This window comes from Egretta garzetta, unplaced genomic scaffold (assembly GCF_000687185.1).
Source record: "Egretta garzetta isolate BGI_Z169 unplaced genomic scaffold, ASM68718v1 scaffold287, whole genome shotgun sequence".
Taxonomy (NCBI): Eukaryota; Metazoa; Chordata; class Aves; order Pelecaniformes; family Ardeidae; genus Egretta; species Egretta garzetta.
This window is the reverse complement of record NW_009260435.1, coordinates 3,980,032-4,005,858: the sequence shown is the minus strand read 5'-3', so window position 1 is coordinate 4,005,858 and position 25,827 is coordinate 3,980,032. Positions and strand designations below refer to the sequence as shown.

General features: G+C 38.2%; 1 protein-coding gene across 5 annotated transcripts in view; it reads right to left on the bottom strand.

Moving 5' to 3' along the window:
- The window catches only part of ACSBG1 (acyl-CoA synthetase bubblegum family member 1), a 44,207-nt gene extending 18,417 nt beyond the window's left edge, over window positions 1–25,790 (bottom strand). For 2 of the 5 annotated variants that reach the window (XM_035899585.1, XM_035899586.1), the window contains exon 1: window positions 7,343–7,439. In XM_035899585.1, the coding sequence (XP_035755478.1) occupies window positions 7,343–7,397 (55 nt within the window). In that variant the 5' untranslated portion in view covers window positions 7,398–7,439. The other 3 variants (XM_035899587.1, XM_035899589.1, XM_035899588.1) reach the window with 3 other exon arrangements.
- Between the last annotated feature and the right edge of the window lie 37 nt (window positions 25,791–25,827).

Here is a 25,827-nt window from a genome sequence, read left to right as displayed (position 1 = left end):
TCCCTTCCAGCTATTCTCCTTCATCCTGCCCCTGTTCCCAACTACTTCCCACAGCTTTTTTTTTCCTTGGTCATCTACCCTGTGTTCTAGTATGTATATCCACTCCACTCACTCCTGTTGCACCGCATTTCCACATCATCTTTCACCTTCTGCTCTTGCCTTCCTAACCCTGTCTTTTTACCATCCACTTTTTCCTCCCTGTAGTTTTCCTCCCCTTCCTTGACAGGACACAGACACAGAGCACCAGCTAATGTCACTTGGCTCTCACCACTGGTGCAAGGACTGGGGCAGTTCCTGGCATTCACAAGAAGTGACTGTCTCAACTTGGCTCTTGCAAACCCAGCAAGAAGCAGGCTGAGTATAAATATACTGCTTAGAGAATCTAGGGGTTAGTAAGTTGGCTAAATTTAGGTGAATTCTCACAAGGGAGACAGAAAACCACTCACAACTTCCCTATCAAACAGTTAGTTCTCATGCTTCTGAACAAAATAGTAAAAGAACATTTTAACAACATTTTTTCTTTAGATTTACTTTCATAAATGAAGAAGTATTTTTAGCATAAACATAAAAAATATCTATTCTACATAGAGCTGGTGGGAAGTTTCAGACCAAAGAGCTTAGGTTTGTCAGAATTGAGAGTAACAGAAGATACGACTTTTTGAAGTTTCTGATACAAGTTAATAAGTACAATTGTCTTTTACTACACTTATGAAAAGTAAAATCTGTAAAGAAAGCTTAGCTAATATCTATACTGTTTCCTGGTACCTCCGGGGCTGAAAAAAGCAGTTCTGGAGGGTTCAAAAGAACATGCTTCACATCCCTCTCAAATGGTATTCCTCTAGCTGCTTCACAGAGTGCCTGGAAACTACTGAGCATTTCTGGCAATGTATGAACGCATCAACCTTAGCTGTATTCACAAGAATGCTTTAGAACACACTTGCTGCCTCCCTCAAGTCAGGCTCGCAATTTGCAGACAGCCAGAGGCATAGGAAGCTATTGTAAGCTCATGAATGTGTATAAAAAAACTGAACAAAACAAAACCAACTTTCTCTTGCAGCAAAAAGTTTCATTACTTAGCCACGTAGAAAAGCTCATTCATAATCAGCTCATAAAAGTACAACTACTAAACTGAAAAATACCAAACCCAGTCTAGCTTGCTGCCAGCATTCTGTAAAACTATTTCTGAAGATTTCACTGCCCCATGCTATATCCTAGCATGTGCAGAGCATTCTGGGGGGAAGAAAAAAAAAGTCACCTTTCTACCCCCTCCCACGTAAGGAGATAAAAACCCTGGTGCAGAAAGTGAACTGAACAGTCAAAGCTGTAGTGTGTTTCAATCCAGGATTAGTGTCCCTGACTCACATTATGTTCCATTCATGTTCCTGATTCAGTCTTGCATTGGTTCTCTTGACAAACAAAGTAATAATGACAGCAACAAATACAAATAAAGCTGCTTAATCTCCATTTGCCTTCATTTTCTCATGTGTAAATTGCATATAATGATTTTCAAAACATAGGTGTGGAGCTTTGCTTAGGCCAGCGGAAGAAGGGCATCATTATTTCAGACAGTTTAGAAAACAAGTAGCTATGAAGGATTCTAGGTAATAGACTTTATTGAAGTGTAAACAGTGGCACCCAAAAAATATCTTATGAGTAGTGAAGGCAAAGCAGGTGTTTCTGCACTTAACCCCAATCCTGGTGTGAAAAGGATTAGAGATAAAGCCTGTAAGAGACAGAAGCTAATGTTAATCCAAACGCTTATTTCCTGTAGTGACACACCAAAGCCCAGATGAAAAACTCTGTATGATGTTCTGGCTTCTAAACCAAAAAAGATGGCAGGGACTGTAAGTGTGGTCGGGCACAGGTGGATGACAGCTCCATTGAAAACAGAATCATACCATACAGAGCTAAAACACAACAGGCTAGTCCATGTGTTATGAAAAAACGCTCTTGAACAAAGCGTATCTCTCAAGGGAACTGAAAATATTAGCAACATTCCTATAATAACATTCCAAAAGTTATATAATTGCTATCTTTTCACTGCAGATGTACAACAGCAGATAACAAAATAGTTTCCACAGAGAAGAGTGAAAATAAATCAAATAATCAATATCTACATACAGAAACCAAAAATGTACTTTGAAACTGGGTCTCCGTTTGCTTTTCCTAATGCAGTTTCTTCTGGTGTCAAAAAGGCATCTTTTATTCATACCAAAAACTAAGAACAGAATCAGTATCACAGAGACTCAGTGAATCACCTTAATAATTCACAATATATACCACAAAGAAATATAAAGTTGAATACCCATTCGGTGTCTGTTCTTGCATGTATTTGGAGGTAGAACTTAAATCTAAAACCAGTTCCTAAATTTAGATAATAAGCCAAATAATTCTAAAGATCTAACTACTCTGTCCCATAGAATTTGTAAAAGCAGCAGAACATGAACAAGTATATTCTGCTGTTGGTTTGCAGAAGCATTTTGAGCAGAAGACTTGTTCTTCTCAGAAAGATCCTGGGAAGGAATGCCTGGCTAAATACTGAATGAATTCATTATAAACTTTGGGAAAAGCAAAACAGGTGCTCGCCTCACTAGCATCTGAAAGTTAAACTGCAATGTCCAGGCTGGAAGTGAACTCAGTTCCATCTGAAACCAAAGTGGAAATCAGAATAAAGATCCTTTAAAGACACTATTAGTACATTATACACCGGTAGGTTCACAGAGAGCATAAGAAAAAATAAAACAGCTTTCCAGCTCCAAGTGCTTAATGCCACTGAAAGTTCCTTATATGCAAGCAAAAAGGAATACTTGTTCCCTTGCTCTTTCTTCCAGTAACTCCCATTACCTGCATTATGTTTTGTACCCAAAATGCTTTTTCATTCACTAATATGTGACTTTGGCTCATGACCTTCATATGAATTCACTGAAGTCAGAGATGGTGAGAAAAGATTTGCTCCTGAAGACGACTGTTTTGTCAGATAAAACAAAAAACAGCAAAGATTTTATTCAGCTAGGTAGTCTTGACTGTTACTCTTTGAGCCTCTTCGAGTGTTTTTTTTTTTCCCCCCCCATGTCATTCTCCTTCAAGGCCAAATTCCATAATCAGACTAAATTTTCCACGATTTACTGTCTTGAATGCTGAAGGAAGAGATGGCTCAGAGTAGTCTCATATATGCTGTGTATAACAGGATGACTGTACTGCAGTTTGTCTTAGGAATTTCTCCAAGGGCAGATGATCTAAATATTTTGGATTTTAGGTGTGCAGTTTTCCCACTAAGTGTAAATTTTCAACAAGAAACTTTATAGGAGGAAAAAAAACAGTTAAAAACTTTGTTTATAACAAAAAAAAAAAACCCCACTTGAAACGTTTTCAACCTATCTTTTACAGTACAATCCTTGACTTGTGAACCATTTACAGGTGAATACTTGAATATTTGTTATTCAAATATTTTCTACCAAGTCTGAAATAATACACAACATAAACACATTACAATTTTTGTATTTTTATCAGCCAATTGTCACTCCTTTCCACCATGTAAGTCTGAACAGTTGTGACATGGTAGAAGCTGTCTCTCCCAGCCCAGATACCAAAAACTATTTTAAACAGACAAATATAAAGTCTTTTTTTTTTTTTCCCATGAAAAATCAGTCTGGCTGAAACTGCTGGACCTCTGGGATGTATGAAGGAGACTGTGTACTAGTTAAAAAAAAAAAAAAAACACAACACAAACTAATCCTACAGTCTAAAGCTAATACATGAATGAAACCTTCTCTCTGTTCACTAACTGACCTGCAAGTATCCTGGTGACTGCCAGAATGGATTTGGGAATGTAGATGAATTCTGATATTTATGGAAGAACAACTCTGAGAGCCATATAAAATGCAAAAGAACCAAGGTCACTTTTCATACAGGTAAACAGACAGATATGGCTGATTGTGGAATGACCCTGCTGCATGACCTGAACAACTCCAAGTGATATTCTATAGATGTGCCCTGAGAAGCAGGAACATTTTAAAACACTAATTTAACATCTGCTTAGAAACAATTCAGATTTACCTCACAAAACCATATCTCAATTATATGCCAGTTCCTGCAAAACATCACTCTGCTCTAATGACGAGAGAAGGTATTCAGATCCTTGCTGGAGGCGTTTCTGACAGACAGTCATCATCCCGGATTCCACAGCTATGATGCCATCACATTCTGCTGACAGCACAAATATATAATTCCTCCTCTCACCCCTTATTTTTTAGTTTTCTTCAAGATGTCTGTGGCCCTGAAAGCTTAACTTCTTTTTAGGAAAAGCTGGAGCTGAGCACACACAGGTTGGAGTCTCACAGCTTGCTATCAGTGTCAAACTTCCCCTTGTGCCAATGAACAGATTAAACAGCAGTACAGAACTTCTGAATTTCCAAGTGAACCTGAATGTATCAGCCAAAATATATACACAGTGATTCTTTTAAAAAATACAGAAACCAGCTTCCTGTTGCTTGCTTTGCCACAGCTGGGGGAGGAGGAGGGTTTTCTGTTTCCACAGTAAGCATTTAACTTTAAACTCTGAAACAGAAAAGACTGAATAAATATCGGAAGTATTTTTAAATTAGCCAAAACACACACAAATATTTCAGTTCATGGAAACCTGTACCTCTTCCTCTGGAGGAAAAGGGAACATTTATGGATGCAATAAAATATACTGTTCTTCACATCAGTAAACTATTACTAATGTGGATCAGAGAAATTAGATATCCTCCAAAGTATGCATCTACACACTGATGTGGAGGGAGTGGTGCATCAGGACAAGTACAAAATAAGCTTCATAACAATACTGATGCTTCTAAAACTGATTACGGTGCACCAAAATAGAAGCGTGTGGAGGGTGTAATCAGGAGGAAACATCACTACAGAAACACTGCCCAGGCACGGAGGAATGGAAGGCTGAAACTCAGTTGGAATTGAAATCGGTGAGCAATGTGACAAGCCACAGGAAGGGCTTCTACAGGTACACTGGCAGCCAAAAGAATAACCAAGGATATCATGGGCAACTTACTGACACTGGACATGGAAAGGGCTGATGTACTCAGTGCCTTCTTCACCTTGGTTTTTACTGGCAAGATCAGGCTTCCTGGGCTTCTGTGCTTAGTGGCAGTTGAGAATTTTTACCTACAACCGCAGAGGAAGACCAAAGTAGGGACCACTTAGGGAAACTGAACACATACAAAACTGTCAATGGGCCCAGATAGGATGCCTCAGAGTGTATGCTGAGAGACCAGGCCAAAGTCATTGCAAGGCTCTTCTCCATCTTTTTCGAAAAAGAATGGCAAACTGTTAAGGTTCTCCATGACAGGAGAAAGGCAAATGTCACACCAGCCTTCAAAAGGGGAAGAAAGAGGAGTCAAATAACTAGAGGCCAGTCAGACTCACCTCAGTCCACGGAAAGACTATAGAACAAACTCTCCTGGAAATTGTTTTGAGCTATAAAGTGGTGCCTGAGAATGTGCAGACAGAATGAACAGACTTGATTTGGCCTTAGTAAATCCAACCCAACTACCTTCCATGATGAGATGACTGGCTCTGAGATGGGGAGATCAGTGGCGTGTTGTTTACTTTACCTTTAACAAGGTCTCCCCCATCATCCTTGGGAGGTTTGGACTGGATGGAGTTGGAGTAATAGGTGGGTAAAAAAATGACAGAATAATTAGTCTTCAAGAACAGTGGTCAACATTTCTAAGTCTAGCTAGCAATCATTACAAGTGACATTCTTCAGGGGCTAGTCCTGAGAACAATACTGGTTAATGACTGCATTATTGTCTTGGACAATAGAATGCACCCTCACCAGCTTCAAAGATGACACCAAAATTGGGGGATTGGCCAACACGCCAAAAGGCAGGGCTGCCATTCAGATGGGCGTCAGCAGACTGGAGGAATGGGCTGACATAAACCTCAAAGCTCAACAAGGGTGAACCTAAGTCTTGCACTCAGGGTAGGATAACCCCATGCAACAGCACAGACTGGATGCCAGCTGGGTCAGCAGAGAAACCCCTGTGGTTCCTGGTAGACAAGTTGAACGCAAGTGAGTAGCACGTCCCAGTGGAGATAAAGGCTAACTCCAGCAGGGGCTGCATTAGGAAGATTATAGCAAGCAGATCAAGGAAAGTGATTATTTTCCCCTACTCAGTACTCATGAGGGTGCCCCTGAAGCAGCGTGCAGCTTTGGAAGCCTCAGCATAAAAGAGAGATCCTGATAAATTGAAGCAAGCCCAGAAGAGCAACCCCCAGACAGTCAGGGGCCTGGAACACACCATATATGAGAAGCCCCTAAAGAAGCTGGGTTTCTTCAGTCGGGAAAAGAGAAGACAAAGAACAAATACAATTGCAGTCTGCCACAGACTGAAGGGGTGTGCTGTAAAGGAAGGTTCTTCTCAGAGGCACACAGCAGAAGAATAAGAGGCAATGGACATGAGCTGCAGCAAGGAAAATTTTTGCTAGATAAAGCAAAATAATTTCACAATGCAGGTGACTCAGTCTAAGAAGAGGGACTGAGAAGCTGAGGTCATGAGGGACTAAATCTTCATCCTTGGAGGTTTTCAAAACTCAACTGAGCAAAGCCATGAGCAGAAAGCTGGACTAGTTGTCCTCCAGTGGTCTTTTCCAACATAAATTATTTTGTGATTCCATCAGTATAAAACCAGCATGAATGAGTTCTCTCTTAACTTTATACTTGTTTTAAGGCAAGATAATGCTTGCTGCCAGCAGTAAGGTTACTCTGGATTTATATATGCATTATACAAAACAAAATCTGGCCTGGTTCCACAGGAATGAGCTTTACACATTGGTGGAAAAGAACGGGGAAAACTCCAGAACAACCTGAGGCCCTCATTAGGCAAATTTACGCCTGAGGTTGCAGAACATACAGATTATAAAATGAGAAAGACAGTTCTGCACAACTAGAAAACATCAGAATCTCCTCCTTTTCTCTTGATACACACAAAAAAGCAGACCCACTGCAACTAGACACTGAGCTTCCTACTCCTGAAAGATTTTTGGGACAAGTTTTTGACACTCAGTCCTCCCTTCACCACTCAACATCTGCATAGCTGTGTGATGTTTCCAATTCAAACACTGCTTCTCATTTAAATGGATAACAAGTAGTGCCACAGATTCTCAGTCAAACAAAAGACAAAGGCTAACGTAAATTGTAAGCTCCTGATTCATCAACTTAGAAACACACCTAAACTCACATAAAGGAACTGCTTAATTAAAATGAATAGGGTGTGACTTGCATTTGCAGGAAAATTATGATGGAACAGCTGGAATGGCTTCTAGGCCCAGTTGTTCACCTCACCTTTCTTCCAGAGGCTGTGGTGACTGCTGCAGGAGTGCCTGAATGGCATGCGCATTCCTTCCTGAGCACTGTGGTTTACAGCCCAGCATATTACTCTAAACTGTAACCAGCAGCAAGCTCTGGGAGAGAAGCAGGGTAGATAGCTGAAAGCAGTAACCAGCCAGCATCCCATATAAATTCTTAGAAAAATAGGTCAGATCCTTCAGGAGCACACAAGCAAGTACTCTGCAGAATCACAGCCTCAGTAAAAATCTACGTATACAATGTGCATCTCAAATAGTTAAATAAAATACCCTGAATCTGAAAACAGAAGTTAGTTACATCCTTTATCCATCCAAATTTATTTCCTGCTTACTGAAAACCAAAAAGCAAATGACTAGCAGTGCAATTATTGGAAAGAAACCTATTGCGTATCAAAGAATTACCTTTTAAAAAATAAATATATATGCATACAGATATGTATTTATAAATATGTGTAAAGTCAGCATGTGAGATTCCTACACAGATCTGTTATTTCTTCAAAGTCCACTTGCAGTCATTGCTTCAATTATCTCATAGAACAAATATTCCCCATTTAAATCAGCAAATTTAGATACCAGTAGCAGCCTTGCCAAGGCAACAGGAAGCTCCCTCAGGGCTGCAAACTTCCCAAAGAACCCTGGGAAACTGTTAGTAAACCTCCTTTAAGCCACATGGTAGCACAACTAGGTTAATTTACCACTGCAATTGGTTTAAAATTACAGTAGTATGCATATGCCACAATGCAACACAGAACTGACGTTCTACAGTTATTCCTTTAACAGCCTCCAGTTATTACAGAGTATGCCAAATCCTTAATAGATGACAGCTGGTAAGCAGGCTGTGATGCCAAAGGTAACACATTAGTATGTGTTAAAGAATTGGTATGATTTTCCATGGGTCAGGCTATTTTTCACTTTAATATATTAATAGTCTCAAATACAGGCAAAACCTGAATTCATACAAGTTTACAGAAAGCGCCTCAAAGTTTTGAAGTTATCCTGATTCACTTCAGTTTAATTTTATTTTTGGCTGTCTCTCATTATCCCAACCCTGAAAAATTGTCACTCATCACTTGCTAGAATAGACACATTAATTACGTTAGAACAATTCTAAAAAGAGCTCAAATTTCCAAGGATCATCTTTCAGATGCTTACCTGTTGGCTCTATGCCTTTATCTTGGGTCTCCTCCAAATGAGGCAGAGAATCTCTGCAGACAGTCTGTGCATCTGTAAAGGTTCTAAAAGAAAATACACCTATTAAAAAGTTATCCAGGAGTGCTAGTAGGAACCACTACAATCAACATACAATATATACAAGGGAAAACAAAAACACAGATTGCAAGCACTTAGAAATACAAACAGGAGAAAATAGAAAGCTCAGAAGAACAAAGAATATTTTGCCTCTGCTGCAAACTCTGCTACAACCAGGTTAAACAGGGAAATCCCTGCACCTTAAGTATGACATTCTTATTTCATACAGTGGATTTTTGGTTTCAACATCATGGTGCATACCAGAAGGAGACACTAATTTTGAATCTCAACAGAGAGGCCATGAACCATGCAAGTATAAAGAATGAATTATCAACCTTAACCTTGATCATACTGCCAGTGTACTAATATTACAATGTCTTGCAAATTGTTGCTGTTCATACCTGTTGAAGCTCCGAGGTTAGGGTTTGGGGTTTTTGTTTTTGTTTGGGTTTTTTAAGACTAGCAAAAGAAGGAGATTTAGTTCCTAATAGTAATAAAAAAAATTCTCAAAAACTTCACCAAAGCAACAAATTATCATTCTCACATGGATGAAATTAACCTTTTTTGGCTTAAATTAACCAGATGAAGTTTAAAGCACAGATAATACAAACTCAGAAACAGAAAGCCTGTAACAGACTGCAAATGATTATATGAGAAAAAAATCTAAACAAAACCTAAGCATTTAGAAATGACTGACCACATAAAGCAATGCACTGCAGATTATTCATGAATAGCAACATGCATATTTTTTAATTTAGCTGACTTCATTTGATAGAACAAGGGGTGGGAATCAGCAGACTTCAAAGGCCAAGAACAAGTTTGGATTACTTTCAATCCCTCACAACAGGCAGAACAGAAGAGCCCCAAGTGAAGATCAGGAAGTCCTTGCCCTCCACTGTGCAATAAGTTAACTCAAACTGTAGAAAAAGGAAGTCCAAACAATGCCCTTTACAGCTTTCAACTAATAACAAACAACTTCAAAAGCAGGGGTGGTTTTTTTTTTTTTTTTTTTTTTTTACACCGCAGCATCAGCAAAGAGTAGGACCAAACAATAAGTCAGACATCATTTCCTATCTCACATTAACAACTACATTTTGTAGAATTCCTGTATGTGGGACACTCCTAGAATCCATTATTGTTATTCACAATGAAATCATACTTTAAGAAAGCTTTCACCCAGCTGGATCTGGATTCTTTTATAAGAATTTAGCAGATTTTTTCATTCTTCACCCATCAGAGTGACATTCACAGTTCATTTCCTCCCTTGCTACTACTACTGCGCTGCAGATCTCTGCATCTCAGAGCAGAGGTACAGGTTGCAAAAGCAGCTGAAGGAAAATGAGGAGTCATCACTAACCTTGCCTGCAAGGATATTTCTTCACTTGTTAATGGCATAATGGGACAAAGCATGAAAGGGCTTGTCTGATAAGCAGAAAGCTAGGTTCTGAAAACAGTCACTGGCTTGCTGAAGGTGGATGTTGATGAGCAACTGAGTAATTTAAATATAGAGAGGGTTATACTGCATTTTGAAAGGTAAGTCTGCATGTGATACATGGGAAAATGGTGACTTAATGAAGTGGGATTGCAGGGACAGAATGATGGATGAAGACGACATATTTGGGCATAAAACCAAAACAAAACATCTGAAATAAATTTTAAAAACATGTGTTTGTCTGCCATCTCAAAACACTTAATAGTTCTTGAAATTTTTCCTATTTTAAAGAAAAACTACATTTGAAGTTTAGAAATTTAGTCTAACTTTTCCTTTAAATACCTTTTGAGTACTAAAGCTTTTTTAACTTTTATTATTTTACAAAACAAATAAAACAAAACCTTAGTCAAAGATAACTGAACATTACTCTTGCTGAAAATGACTAGCAAAAAAGCCCTCAGAAAAAAACAGATCTGATTAGTAATATGTCAGAAGAGCCTCCTGTGAGACTACTCAAAACTTTTAATAATCATCATTAATGACTTTTCCCAGATGAAAATCTCTTTAGTTTGCTTTATTCTCCTCCAACTGTTACAGGATACCAGTTCAGTTTATATTATGTTCCCTTAATAGAAAAATAATCAACCAACAAATCTGAACTTCTGGCCTTCCTCTGGTAATGCTTCAACATGAAAATGCTGTATGAGGAGCTCTATTCATCTAATACCTTTAGGAGTGTTAAAGTTACGGCATACAAAGTAGTTGTTACCTGCCTCTACAGACTAAAGCAGCCAATTTGAGACTTGGCCTTTTTTTGCTCTGAAAGTACAAGAAGTTTTCTCTTCCACCTACAATTTACGTGTATATTCAGAACCATCACTTTTGAGTGCAAGAATATGTTTTTAATATTGTTACTCTTAGATTTTGTTAGGAATTATTCCTTTAAAAATTTAGTAAAGATTCAAGAATGGTTATGTTATCTGGAATTGTGCAAGTAAGACTGAATTGAGCAGACTTCGGTGGAACTCCTTGATCAAGAGCTTACTGAGTGAGCACACTGCAGCAAGGAGAAAATGCACTGCAGAATTACAGTTTGGTGGTGAGATGGCCCAGCAAAACCAAAATGCTTTGGAAATCTATACTTTGGCTGCTAAACTTATTATTAAGGCTGAGGCTCTGCATAAATTATTTCATGTTATCAGTGCGGGGCCACCATGTTCCAAAATCCAACTACCAGTTTAAAAGGGGATTTTCTACATCCAATTTTTACGTTAAATAAAGAAGTTTATGACTCCAAAGGTAATATGCAAGCACCTCTACAAAGCATGTACACAGGATTTAACAGTAGAGGTCACTTTAGCAAGCCAATTAGAACAAACTGAGTTCGTGTTACACAACGTTGACCAGCTAGAACTAAACAAAGCGTACTTCTGTATAACTCCATTAGCATTGGTTTTGGAATGACAGTATTTCCTGATGTAATTTGGGATTTAATGTCAAGGTACCATCCTATCAAACATGACATCATCTGCTGCCTGAATTCAATGCATGCACACACACCCTTCACCCAAGACGAAAGCGCAGCATGCTCAGGCTGACTGGCTCATCCAGAAGTTTGGGACAAACCCTAACATAGCACAACTCGCTTGCAGCCACCACCACTACTCTGTGCCAGTTAGATGTTGGATCATACTGAAGCTGTTCTCACACATCAGGCCAACCTAAAAAGCAAGAATTTGAACATTCTCTATATTGGATTAACAAAGGGAAAGTTTCCTTTCCTTCTTTGTTTCCAAGATTGTTACAGCTCTAGTGAGATTTATCTTTGCAAACCAGTGGAAGTAACACATGTGCAACTGATATTATAATGGTAAAATAATGACTATTGTAACTGACAGTCCTTACCACTGGTGATGGTTCACCAGAAGCAAAGCATCCAATTGGAATTTGCTGGCATAGCAATTACTTTTTTTTAAACTAAGTGTACTTGATGGAAACCGATGAATACAGTACCATTTCTTATCGTAACAACGGAAACTAAATGTAACAGCTAAATCTCTCCACTTTTATCATTATGAAGTGGCAGCGATCTTTGGCTCAAGTCACACATTAGAAAAATTGTTATTTCTGTTACCATAATGATACAGAGTGTATGATTAATGGCACTACTTACCGTGATACTAATTTCCATAATTTTTTAGTTTCAAGGGACTTTGGAATTGGCCTTTTCCTTCCACAGGCTCTATGTTTCCTTCTCTGGTAATTGGAATTTCTGCTTACATTTCATTCTAGGTTAAATACAGTCAGTTATTTGCTGTCCTCTAAATTCTCTCCTCATAGTAAAATCTTGTGAAAAATACTAAGAATAAAACTGAAAAGAACCTATAAAGTCAGTCTTTAATATGATAATGAACCAATGATTTCTATGGAGAAAATGTTTTACAGAAATTCTCGCTTTAATAAGCCTCACAGAATACACTGATTGTCCTGTATAATCAGGTTAGAGCCTTTTCTCTCAAATTTAAAACCTATGAACTTTATGTTGTAGGGTTCAATATATGTCGGCCTTAATTCTGCAGGGGGATTTCTAAGATCACAAATTGCATCAACAGATTATGAACGCTGTTATACAGCAGTCATATTAACATGAGATTTAAGGGGAAATTATTCATTAAACTCATTATGTATAGTGCAAATAAAAAGCTGTCTTTTTTTTTTATTCCTATTCCTTATTGTTCAGCTCCTGTAGCTTTGTTAATGTTAAATTTTTACCAGTTGGCTCTCTACAGGCATTAGAATTTTAAAAAATAAACCAGCTTTCTATAAACTTGCAAAAATAAGTAGTTTATCAATTAACTACATATATATAGTTAAAATATTATTCAGTACAAGGTATTCCCTTAGACTTCAGGATATTTACTCATAACCCTTTATATATGTAGAGCAAGTTAAAGTACTTAAAGTCTAGAAATCACATTCACACGTGCTCACAAAAAAAGACTGACACAAACATTTTTTTGCAATTAAAACAGTCAGCATGCATTTATCCAGAGTACCCTACCCTAGCTTCCAGACTTATGCTGTCTGGATGCATGATGAAGCTACCATCTCCTCCTCCCTTTCCTGGTATTTCTAAGGTTTCTCCCATTACACAGCTTCTCCACTCTCACCTTGTTCCCGGATAATGTTGTACCGTATGTGTGGGCTCACCATATAGTGAAATTATTTTCATTAATTAATTTTATTCTGATTTAATATATGAGAAATGTCTACTGTTGAAGATAACTGCATTCATATAGTATCAGATAAATTGAGATTAATGTGATGCCTAATTTTAGAACAATATGTTCAAGATGCAAAGCTATGCCTATGGTCAACCACATTACTGCAGTTCCTGTCTGCTTAACTTCCAAAGCTTTGTTATAAACTACTGCATGACTTTTGTTCTTTCATTCCTTCAAAATAAATTATCCTGCAGATTGTACACAACAAAGAAAATAGCCAATAATGAGGGAATGCTCAGTTACAGTGTCTGCTGAGTGCCTGCAATTTCTCCGTCACTTACATGCTTTTTCCAAAAAGCAGTCCATTTAGCTTCTCCTGGGAATGCTCTCACAGCACTGCTTCCAGACTCAATGGCTCTCAGGAAGGCTCACTCGTGTTTTGCCCACACTGTGATGATCCAAAGCAGTGCAGCTCCTTCATCTGCTTTGCTTTTCCTCTCAGCATATCGTTTACAAGCTCACTCACCAGGCTACTTTCAAGTGGCAAGAAGCATGTTACTACATATTTCTTATAACACAGCCTCTACCTTATAATTAAACTCCTTTCTCTGCTTGCCTCGCCCAAAGAAATATTTTGTAATATGCAGGTGTTTATTTTAGGGAGCAAGGTGTGCAAACCCCTGTTTATACAAGTACTTTTTTATTGAACACTTTGATTGAATTGGCTTGCCTAACCATTAAATATGAATCCTGTTTAACACACAAAAAATAGGCTGAACTAGAAAATGTGCATCTTTTCCAAGGCAAAACTTCTTCATAAATTTTGTTCTAATCTTTCCTTGCTTGCTTTTCATGAGGATGACTTGGTGAATTTCATCTCTAAACTCCTACATCTTGGTTGTTTGATTATTTAAGTAACTTATAATAAATTAGATGGAAAAAAAATCCTTCATCCAATCAGTGTGCATCTTTTGCTACTTCATTCTTTGCAACAGATGTCCTAAATATTTAGCTCTGTTCTAACAATGGGATTTTTTTTCCCCCCTAACCTTTTGTTACATGTTCTCCAGGACAACCCAGCTATATACATTCCACCAGATTTAATCTACATTAGAGCTGCTTTTGGTAGTATGTCTTGGGTCTACATCTGCACATTCCAAAGTACTTTTAATTGAGTGTTAGGCATTCTCAAGAGGTCACTGGGGCATTTGAATTCAAGATGGAATCCCTAAGTAATCATCTGACAATTATTCTGGCAGCAAAAAGCAACATATTAAATTACCTATGGGTCCATCTGAAAACTTGACTGATTCTGGCACTTTGCCCAGAAACTCTCAGAAACTAAGTATCTTCATCTGGATCCCATTCACAAGTAATCCTTTCCCAATTCCCCATGCATCCTGCTAGTGCTGAATCCAGTATTTTAAAATAACGGAGCTCTGAGGAGAGGTTGTAGGAAGGAGTGCAAGACAATAAATTTAGAATCACGGATCTGTCCTAGAGTTCTAGGCAAAGACGACAAAGTCACTCTGACTTAAATCAAGATAGCAACATCATACCAAAGCTTTTATAGCTCAGCAGCTAAATAGAAATCTGTGACCAGCACATAAATAGCCAAGTAGCAAATACTACATCTCCAGACTCTGAGGAGCTGTGAATTTTTACCCAAGACGTTTTGAAGATGTTTTCCTGGGTTTTTTTCTTTTTTTTTTTTTTTTTCTTATTCCCTATGGCATAAGGGAAAAAAACCCCACAGTAATGACACAAAATATTAGTTCTTTAAACCCTAATTTTGTATTACACGTAAAAGTCTTCCTGTATTAAGGAGCAAAGTAGAGTCACAAGAGGTCCTTGTGGTCCTTTACAGGGACATTGCTGTCCATTATGACTGGTCATCTTACTAAATAATTACTTCTCTATTCAAATTAGAGGAATATTATAGTACATTCCTTATTTGTTCTATTTAAAATTTCCCTTTTACCTCAGAAAACAGGTTAGATTCAGGTTTCAATTGGTTTTCATGCCCTTGTGAGACTTAAAAAGGGGGCCACAGATCAGCCCAGATACATTCCTACTCTTGCAAAAAGGGTCAGCTGATTCAACAATCAATTTGCTTTTCATAGTGCACAAGAAACCAGTCTTTCTCAAATTACTCATATAGCTTCTTCCCACACAAAGGTATATTTAAAAGCAACACAAAAGCTTAATAAAGCACAAAGTACTAAAGATAAAGTTAACAGCTGAGACCTATTTTGCCATATAACAGTTGGCACACACATTCTAGTAAAACCTATCTCTTTACTTGCAAAAAATAAAACTAAAGTATTTTTTTCTTTTGTTCGGACTAAATAGAGTCAAAAATCAGGCCATTTATTTTGGTGAGCAGACTAGTTTTACAGATAGCTGAGAACTATGTGGGTGAAAGGGAAGGAATGAACAATGTATCCAGCCTTTTTTTATCCCCCCCCAAAAAGGCTCTATTCAGCAGTTGGAGTGTACTACAACCCTTTTCTGACCTTGGGACAGATTTTCTGGCTCTGTTCTCCCCAGCACAGCAAAAACCCAGACCTGAAGCTGAAATCTTACAGTAGCTGCCTCTGTATGGCTATTTGCAGGGAGCACAGAAAAGCTAGGTCACACAGAACTCATTATTTCATCTCTTCCTCATTTTTTAGGTCACACTGATTCAATTTCAGCCTTATAAAAGGTCTTTTTTTTCCTCTTTCCATTTTTCTAGAATATTCTTTGTCTAGCCTTTCTACCTGGAATCCCACTTCCAGCACACAAAAAAGGTATGTAAAGTTTGCTACCTGGCTTCAAACCACACCAGGCAAACAACACTATTTAACAGGACAACATGCACTGACTTCTTCAAAAAACTAACAAAGTGGTATTTATGCCAAGCACTTTGAATGCAGCGAGCAGCAAAAGTATTTGGAGTTCTAGTCTCTGTGATATTCTTTCACTAGAAATTCAGAAACAAACCAAATGCTAAACTTCTTTCTAACACAGGAAGCTTAAATTTCCTGTGTGCAGTGGGTGCAAGCCACTATGTATTTTTAAATTCTCTTTTAGCTTTTTTTTTAATGAAGAAAACAGAAACTTTTTTTTTTGCTTAAGCATGTCACAAACAGAAGCATGCAGGGACTAAAATAGAGGCATTATTATTAATTTAGCAAAATCCTAACTTTTGTGAGTCAGTGTGTACATATACCTATACTGATCACAAATCAAATACTCTTTTATGATCTTTGGACAGTTTAAACAAAAATCAACCAAACAAAAAGACAATTCTAGTATTAACTGCATTAGGACTCCAGAAACAAAAACAACAAATATTTCAAAAGTTTCCAAGGATTCCTTAAACTGTTTTCTTTTCCGAAAACATTAAGTCTACAGTTTGCTCCTAATTATGCTTATCCAGGATTACAAAGCCCAGAACAGAAGAAACCATTATGATAAAAATTATCCCAACCAACCGTTTACCTGAAAGGCTGAGGCAAATCTTCCAAATGACATAACATGCAAATTGTTATCTAAACAAATGCAAAGTTAAATCTAACTTAACAGAAAAGTAAGTATCTACCTGGTAGTTCAATCTCTGGGAATGGATAATTCGTACTCAGCAATACTGACAAACTTATAATAATCAGAAAATAAAGTATTTCCTGTGAGATGTGTCGCTCTTTTCTTAAAATAGGTATTTCCACAAACTCTAGACATTAGCTTTCTCTAACAGAAGATACCATTCCAGTGACAGAGTAACAGGAAAAAGGAAGTATTTTTCCCTTTTGTGCTACCTAGTACGGAAAGAAGACAGCAGGGTTATCTTACATGTAAAAAGGTAATACAGACCCTAAAACAAACTTTTCTAAACTGAAGTTTCCCAGTCCATGCTCTGAGTTACCTGCTTAAGTTCTGTCACCTTTGATGAGAAGAAGATGCTCAACCACAAAGGCAAATTATCATCTAAGGATTATTCCCTCAAATTCATGAGGGAAGAGAGACCTACTTCCATGGCTGCAGCTAGGGTATTTTTGAAAGCCTGTTCAAAGTAGATTATATGCATTGTAATACGCGCAGAGCAACTGGTACTGAACTTCTAGGGTCTTCAGTGCTGCTCCTGCCATCAAAGACACATGAAGGAATAGTACAGGTGCACCGACTTTTGGGTTGTTTTTTTTTTTTTTTACTATCTGAAATTTGCTATTTTCTGGTATTTGAGAATGCCTATAATCTCACTACATGGTTGGAAAGCCATTAATCATTTAACTTACTGAAATATAAGAGTCTAGTAGTTTACCAGTATTTTTGCTAGCATTACATGTTTTTGCTAAGCTCTGAGCAGCTGAGCCACAGGAGCTAAGCATACCTCTTGTCGGTACACACGAACTTCTGCTGAGCCCACTTCTGGGGCTAAGAGCCTCTGTGCTATAAAATGAATGCTATACAACTAGATACGGGGAAATGGGATACAAGCAACATAATCCATACTGAATGATGCTACTAAGTTTAATGCCAAACTAGAAGTTAGCATAGGAGAATAAATCCATTTAAAATCTTCATTACAACTTTCTCTCATTTTAGCCTCAAAAGCTACACCTTACTCTGCATTAGATAGGAGAGACACCATTAGGCAGGTTCTGGTCGATCTGCACAGCACTAGAAGACAAACTTAAGTTGCGAAAAATTGGTAAATCAGTAATCAAGCTACTTTACCCATTTTCTGAAATATTCATTGCATTTTCATCTTGTAATTTTTTCGTAAGAGTCTCTCCACTGTTAGGCATGCTGACAAACCCTCTAAAGCTGGTCACAAATACGCTAAAGAACTGTACGGGTCAGGCATAAATAAGCTGCTTGGACAACTGAAGAAACCAACAGTAACTGGTCATTTGTTAAAAAAAACCCCACGTAATACAAGAGGAGGAGACTACAACTACAAAAGCTATTTCTTTCTGATTTTAACATGCTTGAAATGTCGCAGTGCCTGCGAGCTGCTTACTGTTAAACTTTCCTTTTAATTCAGTTTTCTTTAATTATCCATGAGAAGAATTTTAATGAGTCTACAATGCTTTAAGATGCAAATCTTTTCTTTTGCCAAGATTTCCAACACATTTGTTCACAGAAGTTGAAGCAATTCTAATTTTATTAACTTGCTTCAAAAAAGAACATTCAGTGAAAAAGCAGATTATTTACCTTATTAATTAATTGTCAGTTATACCTATGAGACCCAGTACTGCAAGACCCAAGCACCTCCTCCAGCAACACAACTACACCAGCACTTCATCGACTTCAGCAAACCAGGCCTATCATATACTGTAGAAGTTTCTACACATGAGTAAACAAATTACTTTCCAGGATGTAAGGAAGTCTGGTTTAGCTACTGAGGCTACTTCTATACTAGTAAACAAAAAAGATTGAGGCAATGACTCAGGCCACCCACTGTGAGCACCTTCCCTGGGATGGTTTCGGTCTGTGCGACTGGCATTTCCCCACACCAGGGGATAACCCAGGCCAGGGGCTGTTACTGGGAGATGATGTTAATGACTACCCTGTCTGGAGGAGGAAGACAGGGATGCAAGCTGTGCCATGCCATTTGCCTTCAGTGCCAGAGGACATTATCTAGAATGATTTATTTAGTGGTACAAAGACAGCCTTAGTGATTAGGAAAATGTAAGGCTAGTAAACATTTAACTTTACAGAAATATGTGGATTTTATTCCAGAATATCTTGCACCATATCCAAATGCCTAATTGTAGATAATGCAATTTGAAAGGAAAAGAAAGAAAACTTAGCAGTGGGACTCTAAGGGGTCTATTCTCACACCAGAAATTTGCTTTGAAAATATCAGAACACAGAATAGGAGATATTTCTATGGTAAAAATGTGTCATCTTATGCTGGGAAAATTAATTTTTGTCAGAATTGATTTAGTTCCTTTATTTGAGGACAATTCTCCAAATTCCTACTTTGTTCTGATGATTCTTTGCAGAAAGCTGCTGGGGATCTTCCATGGGCTGGCAACTAGCTTTGCAGAAATATCATGAAGAAAAAACAGGATTAAACTCTCTTGCAAAAACTCTCAATGTTTTTTTTTTTTTTCTTTTTTTCATCACCTAGAATGTTTTACATGCTACATTATATGAAGGAATCCAATTAGATGACCACTAATTACCTTGCTTGGGTTGTATCTTGGGTGTGGAATGGTTAGTTAACAGGCTGGTCTCATGGAAGGAAAATGGCTATTAATTCTCTAAAACTTGTACCTCCAGCAAATAAACAGAAAACCTCAAATATACATCTCTTCTAGACATAGTGTCTTTAGAAAGGATTTTTTTGGTTTGTTTTTCATATAATCTTCCTTAAACTAACCAATAGTTAGAAAATTATTTTGAACTAAGGATTCTCCAATGCTAAATCACTCCCCTAGTAACTAAAGTGGCTGCAGGGCAGCCAGGCTGTGAAGCAAGGGGAATTTATCTGGGGGGGACTGGTGGAGAAGAGTTGCTTTTGGGCTGTGTATTGTTTGACTGCAATAGAAAACTCACATGATTGCGCTAAACCATAAGTTTCCTGCAATTGTTAGCTACAAACAGTCCTGTCATTTTAACAATAGGCTTGTGAACATCATGCTGTAAGAAACAGTTCCACATAGAATTTGCCTTTGGAGTTCTGGTACATTTCTAGGTACTCTTCCAATTTCAAGCAATAAATTCTAACAAATGAGGCTAGCAACTTAGGTAGAGTTCAGTAAAGAATGATCACCTTCAAATGATTTTCACAGGCTGCAGTTTATACGATGCTACAGTCCTTTTCTTTTAAGCCTATATCTACCTGCATGCAACTTGCATGAAACTGCCCTAGACTCGGACTGAATTTTTGCAGTGGGATGGGCTGCTTTTTCCAGCTACAGGTTAAGATTTCTGGGCATTGACAGGCTCACAAGCTATGAAAGAAATTAAGGGGCAAATAAAGCTCACGTACTGTTCATGTCCTTTGCTCTACAATTATGATTGGTATCTTTCAGAAATTAGTGAGTGAAACTTAGGCTTGAAGATGGTGTCACTACAAACTTGCACTGTCACAAGATCCCAAACAGAAGTATTACAGAAGCCAAAACAAAGCGATGTTGTTACTAAGGTCAGCAACCAACAGAACCACAATGCACAGATCAACCTCAGCGTGAGTGGAGTGTATGGCACCCCTTCAGATTTGGGACAGGATGTCTTAGGTTTAATTCACAATGTCACTATGACAAGATGAAGCTGCCCATAGCTATGTACTTCCCCGTTTCTTTACTTGTAAAGCAAGGATGTTTATGTTTTGCCATAAAACTTGTATTTATTTAAAACTAATGGAGAAGTATACTAATTCTGGATGCTCCTTGCTGTTCATCCTGATTAGTTTAAGCAGGTTTTTGATTTGTGTAACAAAACAACTCTGTGTGATTGGCCCTTTTTTTCTTTTTGAAATTGTGAAACTGGTTACAAATATCTTCATGTAAAACAATGCTTTTTGGTACAAGCAAGATGTTAAATTGGTAGTCCCATGGTTATTCCAGACTTCAGCACTGAGTCTAAAACAAACAACAACAAAAAAACCCTCGCCCCCCACAACCACCAGCAATACAGCTAATAACCTTTACAGTTTCTATTTCAAAGGCTTTGTTTCATTTGTTTATGGAAATGGCACCACTTCCAATCTTTTTTTTCATTATTTCAAATCAGTCCTCTTAGAGCCTGGCAGTTTTTCAACTTGCTACTAATTGCAGCCCTCTGTCTGCTATGTTCCTGAATGGCTGTTAACTGCATTTCCTATGATTATATACAGCTTTCACACACAATACATTCATACAGCTATCTTTTTTTAGCCAGTTTCTCATAAAACTAAAGATTTAATTTTGGCCTCTAAAACATTTTAGCTAAAATAAAAACATGATCAACTCCAGTTACTCTTAAGCAAGAGCAGGTTTCAGGGTTTAAGCAAAATTCTGAATCCAAACATGTTTTCAAACATTACTGTGGCTGAGCCTCCATTAAGTCTTTACAGTAAACAAATGAGTCTTAACACATACCTTAAAGATCAACACATTTACGCTAGCTTGGGCCAAGGAAAAGGTGCTGAGGGCAGATTCCATAATGAAAAGCCCCAGGCAAGCAGTATCTTTTTAAACTCACACACACTTTTTATGCTAATTTACTTCTAACGAAGGAATTCAGATTACAAAAAGGACAACTTCTACCCCTAGCTGCGTCTCCCCAGCCTTAGAGAACTGAAGAGAATTTATCCATCAGCATCTCTAGGCAAAACCAACAGGACTACCTAGCGTACATTCATCAGGTGAAGCAGTTTATCCCACAAAACACTTTGCTATCCCACAAGCATAACCAGCTGCATGTATTAATATTTCACAAAATTTCCAGTAGCGATCTCTCTGTAAAAATGTTTTCTCTCATTGACCATGCCACAGCAAAAGGAATTTCATTTTGATTTCCTGAACAATGCATTCTGCTTTCTAGCGAATTGTTTCACAACAATATAGAGAAAAACACAGGTAAGTTTGTGCAAAGCGTCTCAAGTCTGAGTGCCAATAACAAAAGCATCTTAGATTTGCCTGTAACTACCAGTTTGTACTAATTAAGGAGGAGAATCATAAGGGGGAAAAAAAAAGTAGCTGCAAATGCACATCTGGAGAAAGAAGCATCTGTTTCTGAGCAACTGGAAAGAGGCAGAACATCCTGTCAGGTCAAAAGAACAGTTGTGTGATGACAGGCACATCTAGAAACATTTTTTCTGCATCTCTCTGAGGAAAAGATTGTTTTAGACTCAAAGCAAGCAGCTTACATTTTCACATTTACCTATAGGTAGGTGTTTTATTTATCCCATCATATTTGCAGTCAAATTTTCTGCAGGCCCAAACCATTTAGGGATGCCCAGCCTTTAACCAATCAAAACTCTACTATGAAAACAGGTCTTGCTCCTTCTGTATTACTAGCAATTAAAACTAATTACTACAGATTGTTGCACATTTTAATTAAAACTTGCCTCAGAAAAATCCTCTAAAGATACTAGTCACTCACTATACACTGCCCTAAAATAGCTCAAAACAAATGCCATCACTTACATTTTCTTGCAGATACAGATCTTCCTACTTTCCATCACAGGCAAAAAAGATTTTCCTAAGAGGTTGTTTCTATACAAAACATCCTTTTCAGATAATCATCATGGGGAAAACGTTCCAGTACCATTAAAGGTCTATTATGTGAAAGTGTTACATTTTAGGTAGCCTTTTTAAAGTATATTTTAAATAAGACTAAAAATCATAGGTTAAAAATATTATTTAAAGGGTGTTTTCCTAACAGCTTTGTGGAAATCGTGATACCTGTTCAGGTTGGGATGCTGAAAGGATCCAGCTCAACACCAAGGAAAGTCTGTTGTGATTCCGATTTCACCTTCCGGAGGGACTACTGAAGCTCTTTATGCAAATTTAGTGTGACTGAATTTGTAATGAAAGTTATTCTTAGAACTTCTTTACAAAAATCAAGGGAGCTGCAAGAAACCGCAGCTGCAATTCAGCAGATTGTACTCTTACCTGTGTCTCCAGGATGCTGCTTCCAACAACAGCCTCACAGTTTAGAAGGCCTGATTAACGAGCAGTGGTAACGTGGCCAGATAAAAGATGGAAATGCTAACAAGGAGATTCTATGAGTATTTCATATAGCAGAGATTAAAAGATAAATACGTAAGTCTTGTAGCACACAAAGATGCTGTCTGTATGCTCCCCAGGCCAGACGGGAGGCAGCATTTTGACTCTTATTTTGTACTAGCAGTGGGAATACCTATTTCAGAACCAAAGGCAGAGTCCTCTGGTGGTTAAATGAAATGGGCAGTAGGATCTAATTATTCCCCACTCCTAGTCAAGTCCTGCCTGCTTGCAGAGAACGGAAATTCTCTGCTTGTTTTCCTGTTTATACCCACATGGAAATTTGAGACTGCAAATAAAAAGTGACAAGGTGATTCACAATATTACATACAGCAGGAAGGACAGGAAAGGAAAGAATAGTAAAACAGATCAGCTGTTCACCTGAGAAAAGGGTTAACAACTTCCAGTTCGGAACAACCACAGACTTAAGGAGGCAAGGTGCGTAGCAAAAGAAACAGAATTGGGTATATACACACTCTATCACCAGGCTGGTTGAGTAAAGGAACCACCACTGTAATTGCTGAGAAATATGTCTGCATGTCTAAAGGCTGTATTACATTTATGACTAATAATAACAAATTAGATGAGTAAAATCAGCTGCTGAGGATTCCAACTCTGTTCCATAAATACAATATTGATGTTTTGCTTCAGACAACCAGGGAAGCACTGTATTCCCCTCAGGTATCAGGATGACTGCAGTTCTCAGACTAGAGTGATGCAGGAGATGTAGATGATGATGCAAAGAATACCGATGGACTGATCTCCTAATTTTCTAATCCAAACCACCAGCCCTTACTACTTCTCCTGCTAATCCTTTGACTAAGTAAGGAGTTTGATTGTACGTACAGGAACCAAAGATGAAGAAAACAAATACTTAATATTAAAGATAAAGTAAATATTACCTGATAGCACTCATTAATAAAACAAAAGGAAAGTAAACAAAGGAGGAGGCTCAATCCTCTTAAGCAAAGATCCACACCAGCGAAGCTTTTGGCTGTTACGATTAGTAACAACTGTTACTAGTAAGAAACCACCCACAAGTCTGAGTTCATATTACGAGTACCTACACACACCTACATGAGGGTTTCTACTCACAGAAATTATATACTGTCTGTTTACAACATAAATTGATCTCTAAATTTCAATTCTCAGGGAAATCCATTATGTGCTTTGAAAGTCCCTCATCTGCTGAAGCATTCAGCAACCTCAAAGCTATTCACAGATTTATCATTTCTTCTTAAACAGAAATATTATCTTTAAGACTATAGGATTATAGCCAATTTATCTTGAAGGTGAAGACCATTAATGAAATAAACTCGTTTTTTTCCCTTAAAAAAGGAATATACAGTTCTCAGCCTACTACAGAGTAACTTCCTATAGTTATTTTAGAAAATAATTTCTGTATTTACTTGTCAATATAATTTCACAATTGCAAAACACAGATGTAGATGTTCAGCTGTTGATAATTATGCTTAGAGAAAATAATAAGTTACCAACACCGATTTCTTTCTTGTGGTTTGAACTGCTCCTTTCACTGGTATTTTGGTTTTTTTTTTTCTCCTGTATTTTAGCTCCCCCTCCTTGGTAAGTCTACATGCTTAACATAATCAGGAGTACTCAAAGAACAGATTGCATTAATTCAATCTGCTAGTAGTATTTACCTGAAATACAGTCAGAAGTTCATTATACTGTCACTAGAGCTTTAAACAATAAAAATTTTTCATTCAAAACCCACAGTCTTTTTTTCCCTTTTCTTTTTCTCAATTTTCACTGTTAGAAATCCAACAGGGTTCTTATCTTCATAATCACCTTAACCTTTTACCTGTGCTGTGGTTGACAGAGCGCTGCAGCCTTTGGGTTATCATAACCACAGGAGATGTTCTTGTTTTATGGAACCGCTTCCAGGAATAAAGAACTCTTTCCTGGAATAAAAATCAGTGTGTAAGCATTTCTACTCATCTTAAGTTTGAACAAAACTTATTCTTACTTCACACAGCTTTTCGGTATTTTTCACTTGTGATTTTCAGCATTAATTCATCATGTTCTATGAAAACCTGCTTTTACTCAGTTCCCATACCAGTACCAGTCATCTCCTTTCACCTCAGCAGTAAATAATTAATTGGAGACCTTTGGTTGCCTGGAGAGAGATGAAAACTAACCCAGCTTTCTAGCCCACTCTCAGGAGGCCGGCTTTGAGGTAAGGGCAAGTAAGAGGTGAGTAGAGAGCAGGGGCACACCCTTAGCTCAATTAATTTTAAAACGCCTAAAATACTGAGGAACAAGGTGTGAGAAATCCAACAGGTTAATGAACAACTTCTCTAATATGCAGCCCATACTCGCATCCCAGGAGCATGGAAGCGCATATGAGGGCGTTAATCAGACTCTCCCCAGGCCAGATGCGAATTAATGAATTTTACAGGGGGAAAAAAAAGGAGGGAAAACCACCACCAATTAAGAAGGCTGCCATAAAATTGCGCTTTAGTGACTAAAACCCATGAAACCTGCCAGAGAGACACCACCCCTCGGAAAGTCTCCTCCTAAGAAGCGACCTCCCCGGCCCGCCTCAGCCCTCCCCGGGCCGCACCCCCGCAACACGCCAGCCCACCCCCCACTGTGCCGGGCAGAAAAAGGTTCCTCCCCTTGCACGTACCGGCGGTGACGTCACGCGCGGCAAATTCTAGACCGTTCCAAGGCCGTGACGTAGGGCGGCGTCATTCCAGAAGATTCGGCCGGCGCCCATATAAAACCCGCGGAAGAGGCGGGGCTACGGTGAGTGGCGAGCGAGCGGCAGTGGTGTGGCGGGTGTAGTGGTGAGCGCGGCCCAGTGGGCCTCCGTGAGGTGCCGGGTGGGGGG